The sequence below is a fragment of the Arabidopsis lyrata genome, assembly GCF_000004255.2.
Source record: "Arabidopsis lyrata subsp. lyrata unplaced genomic scaffold ARALYscaffold_1, whole genome shotgun sequence".
Classification (NCBI taxonomy): Eukaryota; Viridiplantae; Streptophyta; class Magnoliopsida; order Brassicales; family Brassicaceae; genus Arabidopsis; species Arabidopsis lyrata.
Genome location: NW_003302555.1, coordinates 7,157,555 through 7,175,840, shown reverse-complemented (window position 1 = coordinate 7,175,840; position 18,286 = coordinate 7,157,555). Strand labels below are relative to the sequence as shown.

General features: G+C 40.4%; 5 protein-coding genes across 6 annotated transcripts; 3 read left to right on the top strand and 2 right to left on the bottom strand.

The window, feature by feature from the left end:
- Nucleotides 1-799: 799 nt before the first annotated feature.
- On the top strand, nucleotides 800-1,433 carry LOC9328999 (VQ motif-containing protein 1). Its single transcript, XM_021013285.1, has one exon. The coding sequence runs from the start codon at nucleotides 910-912 to the stop codon at nucleotides 1,204-1,206; it is 297 nt and encodes a 98-aa protein (XP_020868944.1). The 5' UTR covers nucleotides 800-909; the 3' UTR covers nucleotides 1,207-1,433.
- Nucleotides 1,434-1,690: 257 nt separating this feature from the next.
- On the top strand, nucleotides 1,691-4,365 carry LOC9326268. 2 transcript variants are annotated; one of them, XM_021014728.1, is made up of 10 exons: nucleotides 1,701-1,790; nucleotides 1,909-2,003; nucleotides 2,267-2,490; nucleotides 2,596-2,647; nucleotides 2,737-2,782; nucleotides 2,863-2,944; nucleotides 3,037-3,187; nucleotides 3,273-3,339; nucleotides 3,637-3,703; nucleotides 3,786-4,365. In XM_021014728.1, exons 3-10 carry the CDS (start codon nucleotides 2,290-2,292, stop codon nucleotides 4,122-4,124), a joined length of 1,005 nt encoding a protein of 334 aa, XP_020870387.1. In that variant the 5' UTR covers nucleotides 1,701-1,790; nucleotides 1,909-2,003; nucleotides 2,267-2,289; the 3' UTR covers nucleotides 4,125-4,365. The 2 variants fall into 2 exon arrangements, with proteins under 2 accessions (XP_020870388.1, XP_020870387.1); XM_021014729.1 differs by lacking the exon at nucleotides 1,909-2,003 and having other exon boundaries at nucleotides 1,691-1,790.
- Nucleotides 4,366-5,748: 1,383 nt separating this feature from the next.
- Nucleotides 5,749-7,720, top strand: LOC110224596 (interactor of constitutive active ROPs 1). The gene is made up of 3 exons (XM_021010892.1): nucleotides 5,749-5,824; nucleotides 6,353-6,452; nucleotides 6,542-7,720. Exons 2-3 carry the CDS (start codon nucleotides 6,439-6,441, stop codon nucleotides 7,560-7,562), a joined length of 1,035 nt encoding a protein of 344 aa, XP_020866551.1. The 5' UTR covers nucleotides 5,749-5,824; nucleotides 6,353-6,438; the 3' UTR covers nucleotides 7,563-7,720.
- On the bottom strand, nucleotides 7,708-10,016 carry LOC9326267 (coiled-coil domain-containing protein 94 homolog). Its single transcript, XM_021010893.1, has 8 exons — nucleotides 9,819-10,016; nucleotides 9,232-9,381; nucleotides 8,994-9,128; nucleotides 8,777-8,842; nucleotides 8,547-8,597; nucleotides 8,329-8,448; nucleotides 8,159-8,222; nucleotides 7,708-8,065 (listed from the first exon to the last, which is right to left on the bottom strand). The coding sequence occupies exons 1-8, from the start codon at nucleotides 10,014-10,016 to the stop codon at nucleotides 7,860-7,862; spliced, it is 990 nt and encodes a 329-aa protein (XP_020866552.1). The 3' UTR covers nucleotides 7,708-7,859.
- Nucleotides 10,017-10,426: 410 nt separating this feature from the next.
- On the bottom strand, nucleotides 10,427-17,645 carry LOC9328998 (cationic amino acid transporter 8, vacuolar). The gene is made up of 2 exons (XM_021010891.1): nucleotides 15,945-17,645; nucleotides 10,427-10,745 (listed from the first exon to the last, which is right to left on the bottom strand). The coding sequence occupies exons 1-2, from the start codon at nucleotides 17,604-17,606 to the stop codon at nucleotides 10,650-10,652; spliced, it is 1,758 nt and encodes a 585-aa protein (XP_020866550.1). The 5' UTR covers nucleotides 17,607-17,645; the 3' UTR covers nucleotides 10,427-10,649.
- Nucleotides 17,646-18,286: the final 641 nt, after the last annotated feature.

Here is an 18,286-nt window from a genome sequence, read left to right as displayed (position 1 = left end):
GTTGAGCCTAATTTCTTTAGTAAGTGGAAAACTTGAGCCACTCCCTGATATCATCAGTATATAATTAGTCTTTATTCATGAAAGCATATGATCGTAACTCCATACGTAAGCATTTTCTAGAATAAAATTATCATTCGACTTATATAATAATAATTCTTTCTAATACCGCAACAATATATATTAGAACATATAAAGCCATAAAGGCTATAGGAATAAAAACAATTGCTCTTATCCATAGTTCACAAGGAGTCCCCGTGATAATATCAATGTTCAAGAAAGCGCTAGGCGCTAATCTAGCGGTGATCTAGTGTCTAGTGCCTAGAACGTTTAATCGGAGCCTAGACAATTTTTAGGCGGTTTAGACGTTTATAACATAAAACATTATACATATGATATTATATATAAAAGTTATATCAAATACCTATATAAAACTAAAAATTATGAAATTATAAACAAAAACTAGATAAATTATTTATTTATATTTATATTAAATAATATATGAATATTTATAACTATAGATATATAAATAAAATTTAATTGAAATAGAAAAAATACATTAAAAAAAATCTATGTAATTCTAGGCGTGACATAAGAATCTAGAGCCTAGTCGGGGCCTAGGCGACCGTCTAGACTACTTTTTAGAACACTGGATAATATCAATTTTTCTAAAAAATATTTAAAAATCTAAAATGACAAAGTTCAGTCTTCCCCACAAATATATATATATATATATATATATATATTATAGAATTTTTTGTTTTCGTGTATATATATTTCCCCACATATCTAGCTACACATATAAATACAAGAAACATCCGAGAGATTCAAAAGGCAAACTACTCATCAGAGCAAACCAAAAGAAAAAAGGGAAAAAAATCACTGTCTACGAAAATTCACATAACCAAAAGTATGTCTGCAGGAGTAAGATCTGAGCCGATGAAGGTCGTTTTCATTAACACACAGTACGTTCAGACAGATGCTCGGAGCTTCAAGACAGTTGTTCAAGAACTCACCGGTAAAAACGCAGTCGTCGCCGACGGTCCTTTGGAATTCTCCGGCCAAGGCTACGGTGGAAAAGATTCATCACAGCGGTTTTGCAGCGTAGGAAAAGAAGCAGAAGGAGGTGTAGAGACGACGGAGTTCGATAGTTTTTTCAGGGAGATGCCTCCGGTCGGCGAATTGTATAATCTTTGGTCAGACAATTGACTGGAGTGATAATTAGTTTTTATTTAATTCCTTTTTTTCACAATTTGGTTTATTAAGGCCCATTGGGTTTAATCTTATTATCTCAGGCCTTTGTAAAACACGAGTGATCCTACTTACCAAAAAAAAAAACACGAGTGATCCCTGTTACTCCTCAGAATGTGAACTTCTTTTTTGGCTTAATGCATTAATGTATATAAGGAAATATAAATATCATCCACTTTTTGGAATATTTTTGTTTTCATCAAATAAAAGTATATGTAACATAGTTTTTACATTTTTTTTTTCTAATTTGTTACAGAAATTATTAGTATTATTATTATTACTGTTTAATTTCTGTAGCATAGTTTTACCCATTTTCATATTAGAAGAAACAAACTTTTTTTTCTAAAAGATAATAAAAAAAAAAAAATGGAAGCGTGGAGACAGTAACGCGCGAGAGGGGCGCGTGAGGAAAAAGAAGAGGAAGAGTGAAAACAAAAGAGATGACGATTCATATGTTTCGTATCCAACCAACTCCACCGTTTCTTTCTTCTTCGTCGGATCTTTCGCTAAATTTGCCGTCAAAAAAAAGAATCGGAGAAAAGGTAATCAAGCAGAACACACAAATATTTCCGATAACGAAACTTGTCTTTTTGAATCTTTGCGAATTGCGATTATACATACGTAGACACACAACAACATTACTGTATCTCTCTCTCACAGAGGAAAAGTTCTCATCTTTGTCTTCTCTTACCGTTCGTTATCTAAGTCCTTCTCTCTCTTTGCCTCCAAATTCTCTGCTCCATTTTGTCTCGAAGGTTTCTTCTTTGACCCTTTATCTTTATCACTCATTATATTCAAGGGTTTGCAAACTTTGTTCTGTTTGAATGGATACGTTGCTTCGATTCTTATCAACGGTTGGAATTTAGGGTTTTGATCTTTGTTTGTTAGTTTCGGTAAAAGGAAACTTTTTTGGATTGCTACAAGCTCTTAATTGCGTTTGTGAATTGTAGAAAGTAAAATTGATTTCTATTTGTGGATGTGTGTTCTTATTATGTCTCTCTATGATCTTAATTTCAAGGCATGAAGCAGTAAAGAGACGAAATGGGTAATAAGCTGGGAAGAAAGAGACAGATTGTGGACGAAAGATACACTAAGCCACAACAAGGTTTATACATGAGCAAAGATGTCGACGTTAAAAAGCTTAAGAGACTTATCTTAGACTCTAAGCTTGCTCCTTGTTATCCTGGTCTTGAAGAAACCTCCTCCCATCATGATCTTGAGGAATGTCCTATTTGCTTTCTGGTTTGTTTCTGCTTCTTAAAAGTCTTTCCTTTCTTGCTTCATTCCTCATTCAATAAGATGAAATTGACCCATGCAATTTTTTCTTCTTGTTATTGTGTTTTCTAGTACTATCCGAGCCTTAATAGGTCAAGATGTTGTATGAAAAGCATTTGTACAGGTGAAGAAATATATTCGTTAGTCATCTCTTAACCATAGAATGTTTCTTATCCGGTGTAGTCATGGACTTTGTGTTTTGGTTTTATACAGAGTGCTTTCTGCGGATGAAGAGTCCGAATTCAGCTCAACCTACTCAGTATCCTTTTTGCATTAAGATTTTGGTCTTCTTCACATATGGAATTTTTCTAATTTTGCGTCCTCCTTAACAAATGTAAGATGCCCGTTTTGCAAAACATCCAATTATGCTGTCGAGTATCGTGGAGGGAAAACTAAAGAGGAGAAGAGCATTGAACAAATTGTAAGCCAGACTTAAACAGTATTTTTTAAAAGAGTATATGATGGAATTACTGGCTGATTCTGCCCCTATTGTTCTGTGTGTGTGTTATGAAGGAAGAGCAGCAAGTTATAGGAGCCAAAATAAGGATGAGGCAGAAGGAAGTTGAAGAAGATGAAGAAAGAATGCAGAAACGTCTGGAATCGTTTTCTTCTAGTTCTAGCACTAGTGCAGCAACTCTTGATACAGAATATGGTTCTGCTGCAGGTTAGTTCTTCTCTCGGTTTCAACTTGTATCTTTCCATTTTTGTTTTTCTTGGTTCGCAATCTCAATCATATAGTTTTTATGCAGAGGATGATGAGGAAATTGTTTTATCTCAAGACTCATGTCTTCTTCCATCGCACCCTCAGGTTACAAGGTTTGCATTTTTCCTAGAAATGGATCTAAATGACTATAGATGTTGGTCCTTGCCATGAGGTTGTATGAACCAATCACTTTCTCGATTTAGCTGTTAACTTTCATCGTAGTAGTCCTTTCTCGTTTTGATGCTTCGAGAACTTAAGTTGTCTCTTATTAGTCAGTTATTGTATTACATTTTCACATCATACCTTTTCTGGCTAAACTTATTTGCACAACGGTAAAACATGTTAGAGCTTTGAATCTGAGTGGTTCATATCAGGTGACTGATTATGTGGTTATCTGGAAAACTCTTCAGGGACGGTCAGTTTGACTTTGATCTTGAAGATATAATGGTCATGGAAGCAATATGGCTCTCGATGCAGGTAATTTGTTCGATAAGTAAACTCTCAAGTATATAGCATTTTTCTGAATACGATAAGCCTAACTCTTTTCTTTATTTATCAGGAACCAGGAATTCAGAGAAACACATCACCTGATGATATTTCAGAAAAAGATCATAATGAGGAACCATCGACTCCGTCATCATCATCTCCATCAGGTGGGCTAGCTTGTGCAATCGCGGTCCTCGCTGAACGCCAGCAAATGGTTGGAGAATCTTCCTCCAATCAAAACGTTAACCTTGCATCACAAAACATGGTTCCAGACAATTGTAACAACAGTCATTACAATGCCATAGTACAAGATAGTAACCATTACCTTCAAGGAGCAGGAATTAGCTATACAAGATCTGATATGTCTGATGATAGTGGCGGTGAGACTTCCAGGGAAGTTACATGGCAATAGAGTTCCCAAAGGTTAAAAAGGAAAGCTTCAAAGTTGTTATATAGTCTTTGCTTATATTATGTTAGTGTGAGTGAATGGTTTTTTAGATTGTTAGTTAGTTTTCAGGGTGTATGTTGATCATTTCATACATGTGCCAATAGGAAAAACCAAAACGATTTTCATTTCCTTATACAGAAAGTTGGTTGTTTGGTTATGGTAACATTGCACAAGAATGAAATGAAGAATATAATTTTTTAAAAAATGGAGTATAAATCGTGATACCGTGAGATTTCATTATTGGTAAAAGCTTGCATAAATGAGGAGTGATTTTGCCATTTTAGCAATTCCATGTATTTATTAATGAAAGCTATAGTTGGGAAGAGTTTGTGATGAATAGATGATTGGGGGAAATGCTAAAGGAGTAAAAGAATAGTTAGTTAGTAGTTGAGGAAATGTCAAGAAAGGACGACAAAAATGAAGACACACATGCTTTGGTCTCTTTGATATTAAATGAGAAGAGAGAACATAAATTGAAGTCTGAGTGAGAGTGGTGGTCATCTTTTGGGGTTTAAGGGTTTTAGCCTTTTAGGGATTTACTTAAGAGTTGGTTCCTCCACTCACATGCCTTTGTCTTTGATTCTTGAATATTAAGTACACACTTCACCTTTTTCTTACTTTAGAGCGTCCGTTTACATTTAATTTCCAACAACTTATAAAAATATGTTTTCTCTAAAAGTAAATGTGAGTACTATTATTTATAAAAGTAATATTAAATAGACATTTTAGCTAAAAATACTACATAAATTAACAATAATTGTTTATTGATATGGACACCCATGCCATCAATATATTAAACGGCGATTCAGTGCTCGTTATAAAACCTTATATATTTTGAAATCTCGTTTTCATTATTTTTCCTTTAAGAAACATCAAATTGGTTTCTCGACGTGTTGGAGATCACAAAAAGAAACGTCGAAATTAGAGAAGGTGTATAATAAAATAAAGGTTTGTAAATTGAAATATGTACAAAACCGACAAAAAGAAACAAGAGTGTCAGAAATATTGATATGTATTTAGGTAAATACATGTGTGTGTATTTATGATAAACTATAGAAACTAATTATGTCACATTTATATGCATTTGTCTGGATATACAAAATAAATATACATAAAAATCTTATATCCTACATTGATGGTTTTAGTGTTAATTCCTGAACTTTATATACATTAATTATTACATTCTCATATATTGTTACTTACTGATCTTTAAAATTGTACTTCAATGATTTTATCTTTGTTCATTACAGGCACATATACTGATATATCTAGGGAATACTCACAAAAACTACAAAATTTACATGATGCTTATTAATTTGAGAAATAACATTAATAGGGAAATTCACATTCACTCTTGTATTAGAATTACATTTTCACATCATTTTATATAGATGGTTTGCAATATATATTTTGACCCAAAAAAAAGGTTTGCAATAAAAAAAACGAAACATGCGGACTTTATATACAACATGGTTACATGTGTATATGTGGACGTTATTACAATTATACTTTTGCCCTTCTCCTACCCAATGGTCCCTCGATTTTAAATTTGATCAGCTTTATTTCAAATCTTCAAAATAAAAACCATTTTTTTCTCTCTCTCTTTAGTAGAGGCTTCTTGGATTGTGAGAGTGTCTTCAAATAAAGCTGTCTGTTTCGAAAAGGTACATGCGTTACATTACAACTCTCTCTCTTCTTTTGTGCTCATTTTTGGGTAATTCTTCTGGCTTTATGTTCTTGTTCCTATTATTAACTCACAATCAGCCAACGTAAATCTTTCTTTTCGTATGCACTCACACTCTTTTGACCATTTCTTATAGATTCTCTTTAGTCACTTGTTGGATTTCAAATGCAAAGTAGACCTCATCTTCTTCTGTAAGGCAAGTTTTAATTCTTTTTAGTTGGATCCTTGCTTAGAAAAGTTTAAACGAACATATAAATAAAGTTTTCTAATTTACCTACCCAGCTTTGAAAATGCTCTGTTTCTGGTTTTGTTTTCTTCTTTCCGGGGTTTTCTCATTTTGGTGAAAGTTTGAAGATTACTGTCACTTTGTTCTCACTCATACACACGCGCTTTTGGCGGCGCGTGATTACAATCGTATCTCAGTTCTCCGGAATTTTCCGACATGAGTCAAATGGCTTTGGTTGGTTGTTGCAATTATAAATGACAACTGATTTTGTTTATGTTTCAGATTTACTATATAAGTACTCCATAAACCTTCGAGCTTCCAGCAACGTTGGCTTCTCTGTTGTGTTATATCCTCCACACAAAATCAAAATGCCAAGACCAAGGTAAATTTTTTTGACTAAGCAATAATCTTCATTCTCTCACATGAGTAATGATGTGGCTAAGAATTTTGTTGTTGTTTGTATTTCTATAGAGTTTCAGAGTTGTCTCAGAGGCAAGCCCCAAGGCTAAGGTCATCGTCATCTACTTCCGAATCGAATCATCCCAACCGTCTGATCACTACAGACCGGAGTTTTAAGCCCGGTGTTGACCGTAGATCTCCTAGAAGCGGTGGACCTCACAGTGATCCGCTTGGTCAGAAGAAACTTGGGGGCCGAATATCCGATCTAGAGTCGCAGTTAGGACAAGCGCAAGAGGAACTGAGATTGCTCAAGGAGCAGTTGGCTAATGCCGAAGCTGTCAAGAAACAAGCTCAAGATGAGCTTCATAAGAAGTCCAAGAAACCAAACCAGCCGGCTAGAGTGGAGGGGTCTGCAACTGAGGCTGAGACGATTGATAGAGACGAAATCCCTGGTGATTTGCAGAAAGAGACTGATGTGTTTGAGGTTCCTGTTGAGAAGATTGTAGTAGAAGAAGAAGAACTGAGAAGCGGCAATGAAGAAGCTGAGAAATTGGTTGCAAAGGAAGATGAGATAAAGATGCTGAAAGCTCGACTCTATGACATGGAGAAAGAACATGAATCACTAGGCAAAGAAAACGAGAGCTTGAAGAATCAGTTGAGCGATTCAGCTTCAGAGATGTCCAATGTGAAAGCTAATGAAGATGAGATGGCTACAAAGGTGAGTAGGATTAGGGAAGAGTTAGAAGAAAGCAGAGCAAAGACGGCTCACCTGAAGGAGAAGCTTGAGTCCATGGAAGAAGCAAAAGACGCTTTGGAGGCTGAGATGAAGAAGCTTAGGGTTCAAACCGAGCAGTGGAGGAAAGCAGCGGATGCAGCAGCTGCAGTTCTTTCTGGAGAGTTTGAGATGAATGGTCGGGATCGATCTGAGTCAACTGAGAAGTATTTTGCAGGTGGGTTGTTTGACCCGTCAGCTGGGTTCATGGAACCACCGGGAATGGCTGATGATTCTGATGATGGACTGGGAAGTGGGAAGAGGAAGAGTTCTGGGATGAAGATGTTAGGTGAGTTGTGGAGGAAGAAAGGGCAAAAGTGAGATACAGATTGTGTTGAGTGCGATTCAAGAAATGGTGTGCTCACCATTGCATTTTGCTGTATTTACCTGGAGGTTTTTGTAATCCGCTTCATCAGAAGCTAACTATCAATCAAAATCAATTGCAGTTTCTTATCTGCAAAAACAATTTCATGAACAAATTTCTGGAAATATGCATTGTACTTTCAACTAAAAAATTCTGAAAGATCTCACATATATGAACAGTACAAAGATGGCTAGAATTCTAAAACAGTGATATGAGATCTGTGAAAGTGCGGAACTTGTTGAGAACAAAAACAATCACTCTTCGTCTTCATCACTACCATAATTCTGGAATAAAGATGCTAAACTGGTGTTAGCCACATCGCCACCCTTCTTCTCCTCTGGTTTTGCAGGAGCTGGAGTCGTCGAAGAAGTTGGTTGAGATTGCTTCTTGATGACTGTTATGTGAACGGATTTGAAGGGTTGTTTGCTGGTAGCTCGTTTCTTGGGCTCCTTTGGATTTTCTGATCGAAAATGGAGAAACCCGTCAAAAGTTATTCAACCAAAAAAAAGGAAATCAAAGTCGATAAACTTGAAAAGAATGATTGAAAACCCACCTGTAGAAGAACTAGTCAAAATATCTGTGGGGTTGCTTTGACTTTCTTCTGATGTCTTTCTCTTCTGTATCAAAGTTAAAAGAATTAACAGTTAGTCCTGATTCCAAAAAATCTGATACATGATGATAAGATGAGGGGAATCTGAAAGATATATGTTTTGATGGAGGAACCTTTGAAAGATCTGAAGATGATCCTATCTTCTCCTTCTGAAGGCTAGGAGAATCGTCGCGATCATAATCATCATCATCAATTTCTTCATCTGCAATTCTCCTAATAACTTCTTTCTGTTTCTGCATTTCAGATGAAACAGTAAATATGAAAGAAGTTTAGCAAAGCTAGATGTCATGTGGAGAACCAATATTTACGCAAGAATGATATGAACACTTACACCAAATATCGACTTTATAACTGCTTCATCTTCTTCTTCTATTCGTTTTACCTGTCAAAATAAAAAGAAAATAACCATATTGCATCAGTCAGCGACATAACTTAACATAACAATGGTTCAGACAACTTTCGTAAAAAGCTGGAATTTCTGTTTCTTATTTAACTTAAAAACAGCATTCTGTGAAGGCAATATCAAATTGCAACATATATGAACAAGTAACATGAGCATACCTTCTCAGCGCCTGTTCTTTGCAAGGCCTCCAACATTGCATCTACACTCACAGTAGCATGTCTAGACTGCAAAAAATCAAAATAAAAGAAAATCAGTACAAAAGCACTTATGCCAGCATGTAACCGAAGCATGAAAAAGATTAACATCTTAAGAGTTGAACATTAAGATCAAGAGAGAGCGAGGAAGGAGAAGATTCAAAAGGCATCTGTGTCATACCTTCATTGATTTCATTTCATCAAGTGCAGCTATAATGTCCATTTCTCTTTTAGAATCCAAAGTTCTGTTCTCCAAGGACTTCATCGCATCCCCCATCTCCTCGGCATCTCTTTTCTGTTTATCCTTATCAACCTCCTGTACAATTAGAAAAACATAGTAAATTAGTAAACTAGAAAAGCATACATAATATCACACAGGAAAAACACAATCCTCAAAGCTACATGTCTAAAGTCCTTACCTCATCTTCTGCACGCCAGGGTTCATAATTACGAGATGCCCCAGATTCGACAATGTAATCAGAATTCTGTGGATCCGTCTTCATAGTCAGCTCTGCAGAGCACTTGGTGCACTTGAAGTAGAATCTGAATATTTGAATCCCGAGATACGTCTGCAAATCGATAGAAATCCAGAAACAATTTGATTAGAACAAAAGCCAGAAAAAACAACACCACGAAGAATAACTATTCAAGCAGTCTGAACTAGATTATGGAAAGGCATCTCCTTGGCCAGAAAGGAAATCAGCAATATCTAAGGTTCAAGAGCCGCCAGGTAATGGTACTCAGTTATACTGGAAGTAGAAGCTAGCTTCTCTATCATAAAAGCTCATTTTCTCGAAACCCTAAAACCCCAAATTTGGAATCGTTTTCGTAATTAGTTCAATTCAAGAACCAACGACAATAATCTCGAAATCTGAAACCCTGAAAAAATTAGACGACACTCCCAATAATCCGCATCAACACTATAAGCTACGAGGAACACAGATTACGCAAAAGCATCCGAAGAAAGCAATTACATTATAAAACCAAAATCAATTGATTGAATTACCTCGCCAATGACGTCTTCTTTACGGGAATTGAACTTGGTTCCCTTGTAGATATAGTTTCCGCAGGTACTGCATCGGACACTCATCGGAAGCATCATACGAACCTTGATCTGCTGGTTCTTCGGTCGCCGGAGCCGCTGAAGCTTCGAAGGATCGAAGTCCGGTGGATAATACTTGTTAAGCACTTTCCGTTCTCCCATGACGCCTGTTTCTTCTTCCTCCTCGAGCTTCTTCTGAGCAAAATCACAGGAAAAAGGAAATTTCTCTTCTCGTTATGATTTTTACGCTTTGGTTTTTATCTCGGCATCTCCCCCTTAATATAAACTCTCTGAAGCACCGCTATTAGAAAATCGGGTAATGGGCTCTTGGGCTTGAGTTACTGGGTTGTTTTCAATTTTGGGTTAAGATAACCGGGTCGTACATTCGGGTTACCGGTAGCTCGGGTCATTATGAACAATGATTATTTTCTCTACCAATAAATTGTGTGATGATGAAGACATATGATAAGAACAACTTTGATCATGATTCATTAGAAGCTATGATCGTAATAATTGAGAAATTCTAGAAATTTCGAAAAGGACAGGCACAATCTAAAAACGAGAACTCAAAGTAGCAAAATAAAGGTGTGAGAACACCTTATTCAATTCCTATTTCCAAGATAGAAACAAATACAGAAGAGTTCAACATTGAAAAATGAAAAGAATGAGAAAACACGAAAATAATGGATGTGAAAAGATACAATATGTTTAATACAAGAATAGTGAAATTACATAAGAAAACATGGGACTTTATACAATTTACCAACCGTAGTCAAGTGTTGCGATCGATTCTCTTTATCTCTCTCCCTCGAACTTTGATTCCTCCAGTGGCTGATGAGCTACATCATAGGTTGCATGAAGACCAACGAATAGGTAGTACAAAAGCATCACCATGATGAGAGCGGAAGAGAAGAAGGAGAAAGGAGAAGGCCCATGAGGAATCGCAGGCCCAATCCGAAGTATGTCCAGTAGGTCCAACACTAAGTCAATTGACTTAGTCTTTGTTTCAGTTCAGTTTCAATAAGTAGGGATCTTCCACGATTCCATTTCCTATCGTTTCCACGTTTGTAGGAGTTGTAACTCCACGTTTGTTTCAGTTTGTAATTTCTAGTTGTAAGGAGGTGTACTCCAAGTATTTATATCAATGAAAAACAAAACAATAGGTAGTCTTAACTACCACCAAACAATCGTTTATCAATTCTAAGAACTAGAATTCTCTTGGCTTCTGAAGAGGGACCATTACTTGGTATCAGAGCACTTTTTTTTCTTTTAATCATTACGCTCCGACGTTCTAAGCGGAAGGGGAAGCATATCGTGTCTCCGGAGGAATCCGTCGAGCCGATGGCGACCAACAAGGAACGGTTGGAGGAGTTGGAGACGAGTCAAGGGATGATGCAAGACGAGTTACAGAAGATGAATGGGGCTATGATCGATCTGAAAGGAGATTTGGAGGACAAGTTCGCACGGTTGATGGAGGCGATGAGCAACCGTGACAGTGGCGGATCAGCGGGGTCACGAGGAAGCCGTAGAACAGAGGGGAACCAGGCGCGCGCACCTGGGTATCGGGAAGACGCCGACAATCCGTTTGCCATCAATACCAGTGCACCTGCGAGACCTGCAAAGCTGAAATTCCCAAGGTTCGCAGGAGGTGACCCAACCGAATGGATGAGCAAAGTAAACCAGTACTTTGAGTACCAAGAGATTCCACCGGAGCAGCTCGTGCGATTTACGTCATACCACCTCGATGGTATAGCCAATAGGTGGTGGCAAGCTACAGCTCGCGCCCTCCGCAACGACCGCATTCCAATCACATGGGATGTGTTCGAAAGAGAGCTATGGGCAAGGTTTGGTCCACACGAAGGAGAAAATTTCCACGAGGCATTAATGCAACTCCGACAGACCGGATCATTGAATGAGTATCAAGAAGAGTTTGAGAAACTCCAAAGCAACGTCCATGGATGGTCACAAGAGGCGTTGGTGGCGGCGTTCATGGGTGGCCTAAACTACTCTATCTCTGATAGCATTCGAATGTTCCAACCAAAGACACTACGAGAGGTGATTAATTATGCAAGAGTGAGAGATGGGCAACTTCATCGGCAGAGAAAGGAGTACCGAAAGCCGACGATGTCCTCCCGTTCCATCTCCACAACGCCGGTGGCGGCGATTGAACCGCGACCACGAGAATCATCAAATCAGACCCCGAAGAAGTTGTCATGGGACGAGCTGCGGAGGAAGCGTAGTCTTGGTTTGTGTTTCAGCTGCGACGAACGTTACACGCCGGGACACAAATGCAGGAAGCCGCAATTGTTACTCATAGAAGGTGATGAGACAGAGGAGGAAGAAACGGAGGAGGTTCAAGAGGTGGAGGAACCGGAAATCACATTACAGTCTCTCACGGGCTGGGATTCATCTAAGACCATACGCATCCACACCGAGATTAACCGACAACCGCTGGTGGCCTTGATTGATAGTGGAGCGACACACAATTTCATAAGCGACAAAGCCGCCAATCGTTTGAATCTGAAGATCACTCGCACCAAACCGTTCAACGTGAAGGTCGCGGATGGGTATCCACTCCGGTGCGGCGGAGCATACCGGAAAGTGACGACGGAGATCGGCGGGGCTACCTTCGTGATCGACTTTTACGTCTTACCTCTCTCTGGTTTAGACGTCGTGTTGGGGATTCAGTGGTTGGAGCAATTGGGCCCAGTGTTATGTGATTGGAAGGCCCAGTTGTTGAAATTCACTTGGGCTGAGAGAGAAGTGGTTCTACGTGGGCTGCAACAGAAGAAAATATGCAAGGCCCACCCCAAAGAAATTAAAAAGGAGGTCAAGATGGGCCAGGCCTGCTTCACGTTGAGTATTGCTACAGACCACACCACCGTTTCTGAGACACCAGAGGAGATGCGACAGCTCTTACACCAGTTCGAAGACGTCTTTGCCGTGCCGACTAACCTACCACCGGAGCGCGAAATTGAGCATCACATCACTCTCAAAGAAGGTGCGGACCCGGTGAATGTCCGACCTTACCGTTATGCTCATTTTCAAAAGGAGGAAATCGAGAAGCAAGTTAAGGAAATGCTTGATTCTGGACTCATACGCCAAAGCTCGAGCCCTTTTTCATCTCCGGTTCTCTTGGTAAAGAAGAAGGATGGGTCTTGGAGATTTTGCACGGACTACCGGGCGTTAAACACCGCTACCATTAAAGACAGATTTCCGATTCCAACCGTGGAAGACATGTTAGACGAGCTCCACGGCGCCACCGTCTTCTCCAAACTCGACCTCACAGCGGGGTACCACCAGGTCCGAGTTCACCCACCTGACATCCACAAAACGGCATTCCGGACTCACAATGGTCATTACGAGTACATGGTAATGCCTTTCGGCTTGTGTAACGCGCCCTCTACATTTCAATCCTTGATGAATTCAATCTTTCGGGATTATCTACGCAAGTTCGTTCTCGTTTTCTTCGATGACATTCTTGTGTATAGCCGCTCATGGGAGGAACACTTAAAGCATGTGGAGATCGTGATGAACATTTTGCGGCAACAACGTCTATTCGTGAAGATGAAGAAATGTGACTTTGGAAAGGCGGAATTGGAGTATTTGGGACACATCATTTCAGGAGAGGGTGTGAAAGTGGATCAAGCAAAGATACTCGCGATGCTTGAATGGCCAGCGCCAACGACCGTGACCGAGCTGAGAGGTTTCCTTGGCCTAACCGGGTACTACCGCAAATTCGTAAAGGACTATGGTATTATTGCTAAACCTTTGACTGCTTTGTTGAAAAAGGGGAAGTTTGACTGGAATCCAGAAGCAGAAAAAGCATTTACGCAGCTCAAAACGGCAATGACGACAACTCCAACGCTCGCCATGCCCGATTTCGATGCCCCATTCATTATTCAAACAGATGCGTCGGGAGAGGGAATAGGGGCAGTACTAACGCAGCACGGCAAGCCACTAGCGTTCATGAGTCGGTCATTGGGAGTAACCAAGCAAAATTGGTCCACTTATGCACGTGAGATGCTCGCAATCGTCATTGCCATCCGGACATGGCGACCATATCTCCTTGGCAGGAAATTCACGATCCAGACTGATCAAAAGAGCTTACGGTTTCTGCTTGAGCAACGCATCCTTACGCCAGAACAACAAAAGTGGATGGGTAAGCTTGTGGGTTATGATTATGAGATTATCTACAGGCCCGGATCAACAAACGCAGTGGCGGACGCTCTGTCCCGTCGCAATGACAGTCCATGTCTTCTCGCCGTCTCCACCCAACAAGCTGCCATTTGGGAACAACTCCGACAGCTCCACACCAGCGATCCCTACCTGTTGCGTATTGGAAAGTTAGCAGACTTGGCTCCGGGGCAGCCGTATTCCCGACGCAACGGGTTGATCTGTTTCCGTAACCGCGTGGTAATCCCTCCACACTCATCGCTTATTACGGAATTGCTGCAGGAATACCATGATTCTTTGACAGGAGGACACTCGGGGGTTCTCCGAACCTTCAAACGGTTAGCGCAACAATTCTATTGGCCGCCGATGCACAAGACAGTAAAACACTATGTGGCCGCTTGCGATATTTGTCAAAGGGCTAAATCGGAGAGCATGTCCCCAGCAGGACTTCTACAGCCACTTCCCATCCCGAATCAAGTCTGGGAGGACGTGTCGATGGATTTCGTAGACGGACTGCCTACCTCTAACCACCACACATCCATCATGGTGGTGGTTGACCGCCTATCCAAATCTGCTCACTTGGTGCCTCTAGCTCATCCGTACACCGCAAAATCAGTGGCTACCAAATTTGTGGATCACATTGTCAAGCTTCACGGCATTCCGAAATCGATTGTAAGTGATAGAGATCCAGTTTTTGTAAGTCTGTTTTGGCAAGAACTGTGGAAATTGTCAGGAACAAGATTACGGATGTCATCGGCGTATCACCCGCAAACCGACGGCCAGACTGAAGTTGTGAACCGGATCATTGAGCAGTTCCTCCGCTGTTTTGTTTTGGACAGACCTAAGCAATGGAGTTATCTACTCCCATGGGCCGAATTTTGGTACAACACTACGTACCACTCTTCTACGGGTATGACACCTTTCAAAGCATTGTATGGTCGGGATCCTCCACAGCTCGCAGGATACACACCGGGTACAGCGACTGTTACCGAAGTCGATGCGCAGTTGATTGAACGTGACGCAATCCTAAACGATCTAAAGCAACACTTGCAGGCCTCTAACAACAGAATGAAGCAAGCAGCTGACGCTCATCGACGCGATGTCAATTTTGAGGTTGGTGACTGGGTCTTCTTACGTCTGCAACCTTATCGTCAGCACACTATTTTCCGACGCACGTCGCAGAAGCTATCAACACGGTACTTTGGTCCTTTTGAGATCCTAGCTCGTGTTGGTCCAGTCGCGTATCGCCTTAAACTTCCGGAAGGTACGCGTGTTCACTCAGTCTTTCATGTGTCTCTCTTAAAGAAGCGGGTCGGGACAGACACACCTACTTCTGGTACACTTCCTCCTCTCCGTTCCAATGGCCAGCTCCGCCTGCAACCGGAGTTGATTCTGGAAACACGCTCTGCTTTTCGTGATGGCGAACAAGTTCGGGAAGTGCTGGTACAATGGCGAGACTTACCGCGTGAGGAGGCTACTTGGGAGGACTTTGATCAGCTCAAACACAGTTTTCCGGCTACTGCGAACCTTGAGGACAAGGTTCATCTTGACGGGGGGAGTATTGATGAGAGCGGAAGAGAAGAAGGAGAAAGGAGAAGGCCCATGAGGAATCGCAGGCCCAATCCGAAGTATGTCCAGTAGGTCCAACACTAAGTCAATTGACTTAGTCTTTGTTTCAGTTCAGTTTCAATAAGTAGGGATCTTCCACGATTCCATTTCCTATCGTTTCCACGTTTGTAGGAGTTGTAACTCCACGTTTGTTTCAGTTTGTAATTTCTAGTTGTAAGGAGGTGTACTCCAAGTATTTATATCAATGAAAAACAAAACAATAGGTAGTCTTAACTACCACCAAACAATCGTTTATCAATTCTAAGAACTAGAATTCTCTTGGCTTCTGAAGAGGGACCATTACACCATGGTGCAGATAATGAATCTCAAGAATGCTACATAACCGAGTGATCCGATAAGGAAAAGATTCATGGCGATTGAAAACGATGGCAACCACGGAACTAGCGGGACTCCCCAAACCTTAGGGACACGGTATTTCGGAAGCAATGCCAATCCTAAAGTACCTATAAACCATAAAACTCCGGTCACTGCATAAGCGATCCATCCTCCAACTCCTGCATTCCATAACGCTGATACTCCAATGGAAGAAGCAATGATCAAAAACAGAAAACCAAGAAACTTCAACAAACCGGTCTCAGGAGTCACATCCTTCACGTAGTAACGTCTCACAAGCAATGCTACTGCCACGAGCATGAAAATGAAGAGGGTGGCGAAGGAGAAAACGCTTGATAGAACATCTAAGCTGGTGAAAAAGGAGATTATAGCGCTGAGTATGGTTACAAGGAGAGTAGCGTTAATAGGGGTTCCTGTTTTGGGATGAACCAAAGCAAACCATGGAGGAATCATATGAGATCGAGCAATCTGAGTGGTGTACCGAGCTTGGCCAAGAGATCCAACAAGCAGGCTTGTGGTCATGCCCTTTAAAGCGCATATACCAACCAAGTACTTAGCCCATTTCATCCCAATCTGTGTAAAAGCAACAGAATAAGCTGCATTCGCATCAATTTCAGTGTATTTTACCATCATAGTCAACGCCAAAGCCATCAAACAGTAAACCACAGTGATCATAGACATCGAACCAACCAAACCAATTGGTATATCTCTCGAAGGTTTCTCGGTTTCTTCAGCCATGTTAGCCACCATATCAAACCCAGTGTATGACCAGTAGACAACTGCAGCAGATTGCACCACACCTTTCGCCCCATAAGGGAAAAAAGGAACCAAATTGGAGGTTTTTGAATGAGTAAACCCCACAACGACAATAAACACAATAATACAAACCGTGACCATGGAAGTAATCAAATTCAACCAAGAAGTCCTCTTTGTTCCAGTCATGGCAATACCATTAGCAACTAAAAGCACTGCAACAGCAACCGGATCCAAAAGATCAAACCCTTTAGCAAAGGAATCGACTTTAATCCGAAAATAATCAGAATCATTCTTGACCAAACTAGCCAGATACGAAGACCATGACCTCCCTAATCCAGCAGCACCAACCATAGCCTCAAGAAGAATATTCCCAGCAGCAATAAAGGCAATAAAATCCCCCAATTCAACCCTAAGATAAGAGAAAGAACCTCCAGCGACAGGAATCTCAACTCCAAACTCAGCATAACAGAGAACTGAGAGCAAAGCAGAGACACCAGAGATAGCGTAAGAGAGAACAACGGCAGGACCAGCTCCAGTTCGTGCCTCCTGACCCGTGATCACGAACACACCAGACCCAACAACAGAGCCAAAGCTAAGCCAGAGCAAGTCCCACCAAGTGAGACAACGACGCATAGGGTTCTCGCTTTCGCGGCGTGCTGCATCTAGCTCGTACGCGTCGGAAGAACGCGAGAGAAGACGATCTGCGAGGCGAGGACAAGTGGCGGAGAGAGCTGATTTGTAGGTAGAGAAGCTCTGAAAAGAGAATTCCGGGAAAAAATCCTGCTTCCTCCATCTCCAGTAGCTCCTCCGTTGACTTAGGTCATCGGATCTCGACTCCTGCTGGTGAGCTTCCTCCATTGAAGCAGGAGTCGTGTCCCCAAAAAATCCTAAAGAGCGAAAGATTGGCAATTTAAAAACTTAAGTGTCTTAAATTATAATTATATAATAGTTATGGATCGAAATGTAAATAGTCATCCAATTGTAGTTAAAATTCGTGCAGCGTTCACTGAAACTGAAAGGTGGTGACAGTACAACCCTAAGAACGCGGGACCCACCTAAAGTTTTTATTGAAAGTCGTCTAATAAGAGTTATAATCCAACGGTCAAGATTGGAGATGTGAGACTCGATATCACCTTTTGAGATGAATCGTACAAAATGCGGGACCCACTTTCTCTGACATGTTTTGATCAAATAGCTAAACGCCACGTGACGAATGTCTATTACGAGATCATGCCACGTTCGTCGATGAGCTTGACTGATTTATTCATCAACTTGCTTACTAATTTTTTTTTTAAAATCATCTAAAACCTTTTTCGAGTATTTGTTTGTAAGAAAATGTATTTTGCCATACGTATTTGATTTGATAATAACAGATAGTAGTACCTTTCTGATTTTTATAATTGCTTTCGAATTATTTTTACTGATATTCTACGTGACGTTTTAAATAAACATATGAAAAAGTAAGATTAGTTATTAGAATATTATCATTATTACCACCGGATATAGTTACATATTTTGTCAACAGTCCTTTTCATACT